Below are 12,337 nucleotides of genomic sequence, written 5' to 3'. Positions count from 1 at the left end.
AAAAAAGGAAACTGGGAAAAACAAACAAAAAACCAAACTGGACCACTTTGCTCATACTGATATGGTTAAAATCACAAGAATTGTACATATAAACAGAAATTTCTCAGCTCTGTTGAAAAAAAAAGTGAGTAATAGCATTGGTGTGTATTGCAAAAGAAGACCCAGAACAACATGAAAAAGACCTACTTGATAAAAATCTTCTTGGATTTATGCCTGAATTTAGAGTAATTCCTTATGGTCTGCTTGTTATTGGTTTATAAAAATAGATTGTAAGCATTACAGAGAAAAAGTGTTTCTGTCACACAACCTGAGCATCCGATTTTTTTATTCACACACATGATAGGGGAAAAACCCCAAATCCAAAAAAACAAAACACAAACCCCTCCCTGCAAAGAGATTTAAGCCAGAGCCAAAGGGAAACAGCACTGAAATAAAATAATTTCTTATTTTATATACTTAAAATAATTGACCAACTTGTATCAAAATGTCAGAAACAACTGGAAAAAACAAGGATTTCTGTCAGTAAAAAAAGAAAGAAAAAAAGAGTCACTGGCTTTACTGTATGCAGGCCAGTAGCATTTGCACGAGTAGTCAACCCCAATGCTCACTGGAAGCACAGGGGAGAAAAAAAAAACAAAACCCTGCTGCGATGGAAAAACTTCATATTAAGTATTAAGTAAAAGTTTTTTCATTCCCCTGCACAGTGCCAGCACAGATGAGTTCAGTCAGAAACTGACCGAATGAGAGACGCAAACTGCTTGGAAGACGAGATCGCAGCGATGGTAGAGGAGATTGATGCCAGCCGACACGTATTCTTGGGTGGAGTATATATAGCTGGCTGAAAATTATGTATCCATGGTTTTCTGCCATACCCAAGATCACTTTTATAAAAGAGCCCCCAACTAAACAAGCAAGCGGGAGTAAAACTAAACATGTGACAGACTTGTGAACATTACCAGTGACAAAAAAACAAAACAAAACAAAAACACGCTTTAAGTAACTTCCTTTGTAATGCATTCATACCGGAGTACTGATACTTGGGATCCAGATTGACTCACCTAAGAAGGCCACCGGGTGGAGAGTAAGAGTAGCAGTGAAGTGTTGGGTACTGAGGTCTCAGCAGGAAGGAAAGAATAGCAGCAGTGCCTGCACCGAGAGAATGCCCGACTATCACCAGCCCATAATGCATGGTGCCCTTGTTCTGTGTGAGACAGCGAGAGTCATTACATTCACAAGAGCACACTTGTTACCACAGCAAAGACAATCACTTAAAGAAATTGCCTCTGCTGCTGTTTGCCAAATAAATTGTTGTATACACTACAGCTAATATTACGGTAATGTTACGCAGCCAGTGTGGCCTTGACTAAAGTACTACAGTGATGCCAATAAAAATACACTGTACAAATTCTTATAAAAAAGGATCATCATTCAGCCTGCCATACTTTACACAGTATACTGAGTCATGTACCAAGTCTCGTCCAAAAGCTTGAGACAAGATCATTTCCTGCTCCAGTTTCTTCTTAATGTATTCTGCTGAGTAAACCATTCCCTGGGAGGAAAGAGAGAGGGGGGGGGATTCAGTGGATGGAAGATGATGAGCGAGAAAGAAATATGCACAGGAAGTCTGTGTCATCGCTCCCTCATTAAAACACCCAAAGTAATTATTCTATTATTAACAACGTAAATGATCTTTGGAGTATAGGATGTACTTTGCTTGTTCAAAGTGCACCATGGAGAACACAGGAAAGTTAAAAGAGAAAATCTCTGGAGACTGTAACGCTGAGATGGTGTATCGTAGGCGAGTCGTTTAATTTCTGACCTTGTGGCCAAGCCAGGTGCCTTGCTGTTCCTCCACAGGCAAACGTTCAGAGTCCCCCGTCAGATCAGTCAGGGCATCCTGATCCGCAAAAGGCAAATTCAAATGTGATGACGGCACAAAGCAGAATACCACAAGTGGAGGTGGGGATCATAAAAAAGAACACCTTAATAATAAAAGATGCCAAACTATGTACAGGAATGAAAAGAAAAAAGTCATTATAGTCCCCTCTGAAAACGTGACTATTTGTTATATAACTGTATGTGGATACACCAAGAGCAATAAGACTGTAAGCTCATAGAGATTACATGATTAAAGTGTCTGACTCACTTCAACTTTATATTTAAGAAGTCACGATTGTGATAATGTTTCATCACTTCCATTCACAACAAAAAAATGATGATTTGAACCACAGAACCATTTCTCAAACACGCAGACAGTCCTGATGTACCACTTCTGCTGTTGCAAAAGCAGCCCAACTATTCTATTCATTAACAAAAAAGTTGTGTCAGTTATCCATTTTAAAATATGCAAATACTGTATTTTTTCTGAATGCAAGGTACATTCTTGAATTTTGGGTGAAATGCTACACTACCTCCTGCAGAGGTACTACACACCTGCATGATCAGGTGCAAGCTCAAACTAATCAGTAAATAGATGGTCTACTACAGGATGGGCAAAAACACCAGGTATGAAAATAAAGCAAAGGTTAAGTGCCTTAAACCTGCGTTGTATTTAGAGGCCACCAGGGGGCAACGCCTACAGTTGCAAAAAACCCCCCCCAAAAAAACAAACAAACTTGCAATTCTTTACAAGTCAATAAGAAACCAGCTTTCCAACTTGACCGCTGGAAACAATTGTCTGCTTATTTTATGGACTCGGTCACTCCTTTTTGGTCCTTTTGTAAATATGTTTCAGACAGGAGGACTGTACGCGGTACGTTAGCCAATGAGCTCATTGTTAGCCAGTGCAAGTGTGGTTTCACAGTCAGACCTGCCTCTCTCTGACTACATCTGGTTTCAAAACATCAAGATGGATTGGGCACCCTTATCTCCAGGCTTCAAAAATGAATCGGAAACATCATAGCAGCGACATCCATCTTTTATAACAGTGTATGAAAATAATGCTGCAGTAATCATTGGGGACTCTGGATGTTCATAAATACTGCAAATGCTTCTTTAATCTTTGTGGCGTTCTTGTAAATGTTCCACTCTGCATGCGTTCTTGTTTTTTACACTGATAAACTGGATGTTTTTGGCTAGCTGGGAGCAAAGCTCAATGGGATGAGTAGTGAGCTGCCTCTTAAAAGCCAATTTGCTTTTATTATAAAACCATGATTAATCTCTCAGCTGATGGTTCAGTTCAGTTTGAACACAGCTCAGGAATTTTCACAAATGCTTATGTAAAAAAAGCAGATAGGACATTTATCTCTGAAGGTGGACAGTCCTGTTTCTGCTCTATGTGTGAAAAGGTGTAGGAGTTTGAGAACACTAAACCATGAGAACTTCACCTGCTTTGGAGGTGGTGGTGTTGTGAGGAACTGAAGAAAATGGGGTCGGACAATATTTTGAGAGCCTTAGAGAAAGATTTAAATAATCACAGAAATTTAAGAAAGAAAGTCACCTTTGGAGAAAGAGTTCCTCTGATACTGATGACAACTTTCTTTTTTGCGTGATCCACTGCCACAAAAAATGGAGTCTCGTAAACCTGTATGAAAGATGCAGATTGAAGCAGAGCGCACAGTGAAAACTGGTTAGAACGTGAGAGGATCGTGAGTGGAGAAAATGAGGGGAGGGCTAAGAGTTGTGCATCACTGTTTCACTTGGAGCCCAGCAACCACAGCACAGTCATTGTCATCAAACCTTTCTACTTGGCACAGTGCATGCTCATAAAAGAAATTTATAGATGGAAAGTCAGCGCAGGCTGGCTGCACTCTGCATTACAAATCATCGACGTGTTATAGCTCAACTCCAAGTTTGAGAGCTGCTGGAATTTAAACAAACATAATTATGATGAAAATTAATTTTCACTGTCATTAGGAAACTAATCGAACAACTACTTTTTCCTAAACTGTTTTACAAGACATGCGTTTAAAGCAGAGTATCGGGGACCAATGCATAACTGGAGTGTAATTCATTCCACTAAGAGCCAAAGTGGACCTACTGTAAGAAAATACTGGCAGCAGCCAGTGGCACCCCTCAGCCTCCGAGTGGATGCACCAGTGGTATGAATTTCAAAATCCTGCTTTGCGTTCAAAATCCTAATTTTCAAGTTATTGCATTCACAAGATTTTCAGAAAACCTGACCTTTGACCTTGAGGTCGGGGTGACTAAGATTTGAACTCGTCACAGATTTTTTGTGGATACACCTATGGTATCAATTTGAAACTCCTATGTTGTTTCGTTCTCGAGTCATTGCATGCACAAAATTGGGTGTCAACATCACCCGCCCAGCAGGATGACGATAATACCCCACCAGCTGTAAGAAAGTAAAATACTTTATGTTGTGTGTTTGACTTGCAAACTTATTGCAAATCTATTTTTTTTAATTATTTGGAATTAGGGCAGCAAGGTGGCGCAGTTGTTGGCACTTCACAGTAAGGTCCTAAGTTCTAATCTACTCTGACGCCTTTCTGTGTGGAGTTTGCATTTTTGCCCTCCGTGTCTCTGTGGGTTCTCTTCAGGTACTCTTACTTCCTCCTATAGTCCATGCATGGCATTTGCTTAACTGACTATGCTAAACTGGCTGTAGGTGTGGTTGTGAGCTGGTGTGGCCCTGCTACAGGATTGGCCTCCCTCCGAGGGTGTACCCTGCCTCTCGTCCTATGATAGCTGGGATAGGCTTTCAGCCCCTGAAACCTTCATTTAGATAAGCATCGAAGAAAATGAATGGATGGACGGATGGACACAGAACTACATTTGTGGCTGTGAAATTAAGGCCTAACAGTCCATCCAGTAATGTTTATGCACCACCTCAACTGCCTTATTACATAACAGTTTTGCAAAGCAAATCTACATCTGAAGCGGAAAAGCCACCAACATGTTACATGACACAGGGTTTAAACAAACTGTCAGCATTACTTTCCTTGTCAGGAATGAACTCAGTTGTTGCTCTGTTGTCACTACATTAACAGATTAAATGCATGTTCTCCATCCACATAATGAACTGAAGCAAAGTGTGACAAGTACATGAAGTAAATTATGATGTAGGGTGGGTGTTGTTTTTTATTTTGGGAGCAGAAATGCTGTACCGAGCACATTAATGGCACACTTCCCCTCTACAGCTGCACCTTAAGATTCTGTGCATGACAGTCTTGAGCAGAATCAGTGACAGGCTTTAGATTGTTCATCATCTACTGAAAACACACTTGAGTTACTGCAGAGGATGTTGACACATCTCTCAGTTTTTGCAATATATATGTTGCAAAAACTATCAAACACACAAAACGGATAAAAATCATGGCCAAAACCACAGAATAAATCAACTAAATAACAAGCGGATAGCTCCCATTATTTGATTGTCTATATCAGTCCTATGGGGCATTGTGAGCTCTAAGACTCTGATTGCACCTTCAATCATTTACTTGGTCACTTACAGCATCGTGGCAGGAAGTGTAGACAATGTGGACCTGCTTGAGGTCATTATCCAGGAAGTGCCTGCGTATAGCCAGGACATTACAGCCGCAACAATTGTCCTCTTCCACTGTCACGGACTGAGACAGCCGAGATCCAGACACAGATGTACAGCTGTCCAAAAAGATGAGAAGAAAACAGGATGTCAACCAAAGGCAGAACAAATCAATGTTTAAAAAGAAAAAAATAGGTGAAAGAGACACGAGAGAAATACAGTACGTTGGTAAGATTACAGGGATATAATTAGTATCCCAATGCAGGCAATCTGGATATGAGTATGTGATTAATTCTACATTGCTTGTGCCAGTGAGTGGGTCTAAGTAGAGTGGTATTGTCTCAGTGGATTACCACTTGGCAAGTGTTGACGCATGTGAAATTTGATCTGCACTGGAAAGGCTCAAGAGACACAGAAACCAAATAGATCAAAACTGTGCGGGTGTATGTTTGAGTGCTTACGGGCAGGAGCTGGCGAGGCGGCACAGCCCACAGGCAGGCTTCCTCATCAGGTACATGGGCCAACCATAAGCAGCCAGGGCAAAGAGCATATAATAGCACACATCCTTGTACATGTTCATCTCAGCCTGAGAGAGGAAAAGGCAGACAGATGGACAAACACAAACACACACACACACACACACACAAAAACACACACACGCGCTTGCATCAGAGCAACTTGAGACATCATTGAGATCTTCAAATATTATTTCAGTTGAACACATACTGTGTTTGCTGTTGGTGTGGTATGTTTGCGAGTAGACACACTAACAGTGAGACACGTATACTGTTCACGCTGCAGAAAAAAAATTCTGTTACACCAAGAGTTCTCATGGGACTAATCATTGAACATGATGCAAAACCACTGTGCCCCTCCCTGTGTATACTGAAATATAAACAAAGCTATGTTTTATGTAGCCAACATCTAAGGGACGCTGAAACTACATCTTGATTTGTCACAATTTCTCCCATTGTCATTTGAACTGAAACACCTTGAGGAAAATAATGGCATCCTGTGAAACCTTTATTATAAATGCCCTCTCTTTGTGCAACATGTGCAATAACTTTGCATTAACAAAACATCTTTCAAGGGTAAATATAACTCAGGAGAGCTTTAAAGAACAAGAAATGCATGTCAAGTTTCTGCAATGATTTCATCAATTCTAACTTTCATACGAGTCCATGGGGTTTGGCATGGGATTTAAACACAGAACTTTTTGAAAGTGCGTCACACACAGTGTTGGGGAGTAACAGAATACATGTACCGGCGTTACATATTTAAAATACAAAATATGAGTAACTGTATTCCGTTACAGTTACAGTTTAAAAAGGTGGTATTCAGAATACAGTTACTTTGTTGAAATAAAGGGATTACACGGCGGTCTTTTCCTGTTTCATATGTTAGGCTATGCCCTCTCTATTTTTGGCAATTCCACGCCGGTGGAAACCCAAACAAAACATGCATTAAGAGGCTCTAATGCCTGTGTCTCGCGGCCCATGTCACCTCTACTTGCAGCCGGCATAATGACATGACGAAATATTTTTTAAAATTATTGTCCAAAATTTTTTTTAATTTAAAGGCAATAGGCAGAGTGTACAGGCATAGCGCTAAAGAATGTAGCCTCATGGGCAGTGTAGCCCAGGTGTAAGCAAGCTATTAAGACTCAACTGTACACTGTGTTTGTGTTTTTCTCCGAAACATTAAGTTCCCTTGAAGCAGCCTTTCAACGCCTCTCTCTGACTCTCGGTAGCAAAGTTGACCCAGACAGCAAAGTAAAGCTAGTTTTCAGTTACGAGCCCGACATGGAACCCGACGTATTAGCCAGAGGTCCCTTTACTGCGGTTCGGAGCCGCGGACCTGTTTTATATATGCGCGGAATAGTTTCTATACGAGATCGGTGCAAAAAGTGCAGCCTTACCTAATGTCCACCCTACTGTTACTCATTTTATATTAAGATTTAAAAATCTAGTTGGTATTGGTATGGCGAGTAACCTTCAGTAATAGTAATAAATCACACAGCAATAGTACATTAATGTAGTTGCAAAAAGCATGATAATATATTAAGTAATCCAAAGTATTCAGAACACTTTACTCTCATTGAGTAACGTAACGGAATATGTTACAAAATACATTTTGGGGCATGTATTCTGTAATCTGTAGTGGAATACATTTTAAAAGTAACCTTCCCAACACTGGTCACACAGAAAAAACTCACCGAGTTCTTGAGGTCCAGGTATCTAGTGTTACGAGTGACAGGCATTCCTGATAAGAAGGCTAAAATGTCATTGTTGGCCTTTGGAAGAAAAACAACAAAGACATTATTAAGATGAGAGTATGTATAAACTTTATAAACTACATATTTTTACCTATTAAAATAGACAGTAATACCTGGTCCAGGATAGCAGATCTCTTAGACCTCTGTCTCTGGCGGAGCAGTACCAGACCAGCAATAATATCACTAGGCACAATATCCAGGTCTCTGAAGAACTCTGCAAAGAGGCTGGCCACCTCTGAATACGCATCCTGAAGGAAGAAGCATAGATCAGAGAATGCTGGTCGAGCACAGCAACAAAAGGAAAATGAACAACAAAAGGCAGCAAAGGATGCATGTTGTGAGCATGTTATCTTTAAAGTGTCTATTCCTTAGTTCAGACTACACACTATTGCCAGTAATGACCAGAAAGGCGTAGAGACCAAAAATTAACGTCTCTGATGTCATAATCAGGTCACTGGTGAGGTTTTGGATTCTCAACTTAATCACTAATACCATATAACAACTGATGAATACGAATACACATTAGCATCAGTCACATGGCCACCTATCTGCTGGAGCTACCTACTCACCAGTGAACCGTATCTTTAAATGTGTTCATAAATTTTTTAAATTTCATGACTTAAGATGTGCAGGGATTGTAATCAGAAATAAAATAAATCCCTTAAATGTACACGAGATTGGCTTTTTGTTTGTTGCTTGTTATCTGGAATTAATTTATTTCACATTTTATTTCACATTAAAAGCTTAATGTCACTGGTAAGCAGCTGAGCAGAGCAGCTGTATGCCACAGTCAAGATTAATCCAGTCAGGGCTTATTCTAATGGCCGTCTTACTGAACATTATACACAAGCAGTGGTTTTATTCCTTTATTTTTTCAAACTCAAGGAAAAAATGTTAAGTGTGTTTTGTTTTGCGACTCACCGATTGTGTATCTTGGGCTCTTGTGCAGCACATGAAAAACTTTAGTCTCCTGCTCCAGCTGCTGGCTTGGCCTTCCTCTAGCCTGTGTCTAATCAAGGGGGGAAAAAAAAAAGTTCTCTCACAATCAAACTAGTGTTTGAAAAAAAAAAGAGAAAAAAAAGAAAAGAAAAGGGGTAAAATCTGATAGGTAAAATCTAACAAATCTAACAAAGAGATTAGCTTTTCAACCCCAGCAGCCTGTTGATACCTGAGCGTGTAAGTAGTGAGGTTGCGCTGACGCCGACGGGTTGCCTTCAGCTTGACAAAAGTCCGACCCGTGGGATCAAAAGTACACATGAGGGTAATGCAAACGCTGAAAATTACCAGCCAGTTGCATACAACAATTCCTGCAGAGAATATTAAAACATTATTCAAACAAAACCCTTTTACTTAAACCTTTCTCATTCTCCTTTATATCCACGTTTCACTCACCCAAAGCCAAGTTTTTAGCAGTGACATCAGAGCACGGTTTGTAATACTGGACAAGCCAGGCAATGCCCACGACAGCATACACAAGCTCAACCAACAGAATAGCTGGAGAGAAAAAGAGGGAGCGTGTGAGGACACTCATGATCAACTAGTAAATGTAAAAACTATACAAACTAAACAAAAAAGTAACGCACCACTTTTAATCATAGGACGCAAAAAACAGCCACAAAAAACAAAAACTTTACATCTCAGCATGTCTTACCGAGCCGTATGTAAAGGACATACTGTACAGCTTCCCTGGGCTGTGTGTACAAAATGCTGCCCCTCATGCTCAACCACATGATGGCGCTCTCACATATAAGGCAGCTGACCAGGATGCCCAGGTACCCTCGGCCATGGTCCACCAGGGTTTCCGAACAGGACTTGTCTGAGCCATATGGAAGGCCGAACACAACTACAGACAGAACCACCAACCTAAAAGACCGGAGGAAGGAAGCAAATACACAGGCACTTTCTTCAGAGATCTACAAACCAAACACTGAAAAGTTAAGAACAAAATAATAATAATAATACTAATAATAATAATAATAATAATAATAGCGTAATTTCTACTGAAGAAACACTGACTCACCATATGCAGTGTAACAAAAAGAGGAAGAGGGCAGGCAGCACCAGGTCATCACTGCCAACTGACCAGCGCCGCCGAAACATCACCATTCCAGGCATCACTGCCCTGCAGGAAAACCAAAGGGAGAGAGGAAACATGAGGGAAAGGAACTCTGCTTCATTTTTAATTCACTACGTCTAATTCACTCAGCATCACCTTGCACGGTGCACAGTATACAGGAAATTTCTGTCTTTAGCTTCAAAAAAGCAGAGCCAAAATGAAAACTCTAAAGCACCAATGAACACAACACAACACATGCATCTCTGAACTAAACAGCATTCAGATCATACCAAGCTCAGCATCAGCAGCCACACAGGGAAGTTTCTTTGTCCTGAATTTCCCCCCCCCCGTTTCTTAAACGCACTGCATGCTAAAAGTGAAGAAGGGCTGTGGAGATAATAACAACAGACTTTTCACAGAGGGGGAAGAGTGACAGATAATGGAAGGTAGAGACGAGGAGATCGAGTGGGTGAGGGAGGGTGCAGTGTACGTGTAAGACTTAATGTATAAAAAGGAAGAAAACCAGCTGGAACATATGATGTCACCATTCTGGTTGTAGCCATATGAAAGAATATTTTTTATGTTATTCGGGGTCCTCCTTTGTTGCACAAGCACTACGAGATTACTCAAGCTGCTTTGGGCTAAACTGAAATGAACTATAAAAGCAGCGGAGGGAGGGAGAGGGCGACACAGCTTTCAGTCGAAAAAATATGCCATCCATTATGACAAAACCATTAACTATAGTACATCTATCAGTGTAGTGAGTGACTTCGTAACTTATGAAGTGAAACATAGTTTTAAGTTTTCTTATTGGTGCCGTTCCAGCCCTCCTCTGCCTTTTAGTATTGTTTCAGAACATTTGTTTGAGTTATTGAGAAACTGGCAGCACCTCCCGAGATCACCTTTAAAAAAAAAAAAAAAAAAAAGCACAGTAACAATAGCTGATAAAGTCTTATTGAATCGTGACAGCAAAAAATAGCAGAGAAAATTGCATTATATCCTGCTTAAAGGTTAACGTAGGAATGTGCAAAGAGATCCCGTTTGCCAAGAATAACTACTGCAGCAAAAAGTACAGTTGGATCATAAATGAACACAACGGGTTGACAACTCAAATGAATCACAGAAAGCATGCATGTGTACTAATGCAATAAAGTTTGTTCTAGTGGCAACCAGTCAGATTGGACCGAGTACAGGCACAACAATTTGGTGGTGCAACAAAATTCTTCATTTGGCGTTCCTTTGTTAATATTTTCCAAGTTTTTTCACACCTCTGTTTCCTGACTTTATATGTGTGGTTGTAGCTCTGCACATGACTTCTGCTTCACTCCAGTTAAAGTTAACTGGAGAAAATGCTTAAAAAGTTTTTTGCTTGATCATGTAGAGCCGCAATCCTCGTACTGTTAGATCTTTAAGCTAAAGTCGACGCATGCATCCACCTCTGGCACTTTAACAAGGTGTCGAAAATACAGTTTAAGAACATTAAAAGAAAAGCTCCCTCTCTGCCGAACACTGACTTTGTGAAATGTGATTCTTCGCACCGTGTCCTCTCAAATACGGCCTTTTTACTGCAAACAACAAAGTAATATGCGCCTAAAAGCTTCTTGACCTAATAACGATGATCGACTCACGGATAATATTTTCTGAAAGGACTTCCTTTTAACAGAGATTATCAAAAGTTGTTGCTGTCTTGCACTAAAATGAATAAGGATTTTAAAAGAAGAAGGAAAAAACCCATCAGCACTAATAATCCTAAGTGGTATTATAGAAGGGTAACTGTCAAATTAAATGTCAAAGACTTGAAGACAAGGAGCCTCTTCAGTGATCGGCAAAATAGTTTACTCCCATGCATTTTCCCCTTCTTATCCAATTCAGGATCGCCGGGGTGCTGGAGCCTATCCCAGCAGTGATGGCAGGGCCAAAGGCAGGGTACACCCTGGAGAGGTCGCCAATCAGCCACAAGGCTAATGAAGAGAACCACCATTTGGCCCAACCCCATCGATGTTTTTGGATGGTGGGAGGAAGTGAGAGCACTCGGAGAGAACCCACACTTTCATATCAAAATACTACAAGTGTTATAATGACATACTACTGTAGTTCAGCACATCACAATGAAAATGAGGCATCCAGCTAAGCTTAAGTTGTGAAATAAGCTTAAAATATAAACAATTCTTTTGCATACAACATACAGTTTATACAAAAAGAATCCACCTAATTACCTGTGAAGGAAGAAATCAAAGAAGAAAAAAAAAGTCATTCATTGAACCATTTGTGCAACCACCTACATAGCTCTCAGCAGGGATGTGTAGTATTACACAAAACACTGGCATTTTCTCTGTGCAGATCTGCAGAAGGTCTTGTTTTTTGTTAAACAAAACCTTCACTATTCTCTTACCGCACAAGCAGTAACACAGGAAACACTGTTGTCAGAATGGATTCCCATGCCCCCTTCTCCTCTTTTAAGTCTGATGGACCTTTAACTCGGAATAAAATTTAGGCTATTCACAGTCTAATAGTTTAACAATAGAGAGATAAAAGTTCTCCCCTGTGTTCATGTTAAATCTAC

The 12,337-nt window shown here is 40.3% G+C and overlaps 1 protein-coding gene across 2 annotated transcripts in view; it reads right to left on the bottom strand.

The window, feature by feature from the left end:
• The window catches only part of dagla (diacylglycerol lipase, alpha), a 43,374-nt gene that overhangs the window by 13,094 nt on the left and 17,943 nt on the right, over window positions 1-12,337 (bottom strand). For both annotated transcript variants that reach the window (XM_025906062.1, XM_019358233.2), the window contains exons 2-14: window positions 9,739-9,840; window positions 9,370-9,581; window positions 9,111-9,212; window positions 8,887-9,025; window positions 8,640-8,727; window positions 7,832-7,966; window positions 7,659-7,736; window positions 5,905-6,029; window positions 5,412-5,562; window positions 3,440-3,523; window positions 1,820-1,897; window positions 1,469-1,549; window positions 1,059-1,201 (exon numbers count right to left, since the gene is read on the bottom strand). In XM_025906062.1, coding sequence (XP_025761847.1) covers window positions 1,059-1,201; window positions 1,469-1,549; window positions 1,820-1,897; window positions 3,440-3,523; window positions 5,412-5,562; window positions 5,905-6,029; window positions 7,659-7,736; window positions 7,832-7,966; window positions 8,640-8,727; window positions 8,887-9,025; window positions 9,111-9,212; window positions 9,370-9,581; window positions 9,739-9,833 — 1,511 coding nt within the window. In that variant the 5' untranslated portion in view covers window positions 9,834-9,840. The remainder of the gene's footprint in view (window positions 1-1,058; window positions 1,202-1,468; window positions 1,550-1,819; window positions 1,898-3,439; window positions 3,524-5,411; window positions 5,563-5,904; window positions 6,030-7,658; window positions 7,737-7,831; window positions 7,967-8,639; window positions 8,728-8,886; window positions 9,026-9,110; window positions 9,213-9,369; window positions 9,582-9,738; window positions 9,841-12,337) is intronic.

Source organism: Oreochromis niloticus, linkage group LG1 (assembly GCF_001858045.2).
Source record: "Oreochromis niloticus isolate F11D_XX linkage group LG1, O_niloticus_UMD_NMBU, whole genome shotgun sequence".
Lineage (NCBI taxonomy): Eukaryota > Metazoa > Chordata > Actinopteri > Cichliformes > Cichlidae > Oreochromis > Oreochromis niloticus.
The sequence above is the reverse complement of the archived record's forward strand: the minus strand, read 5'-3'. Positions and strand labels throughout refer to the sequence as shown.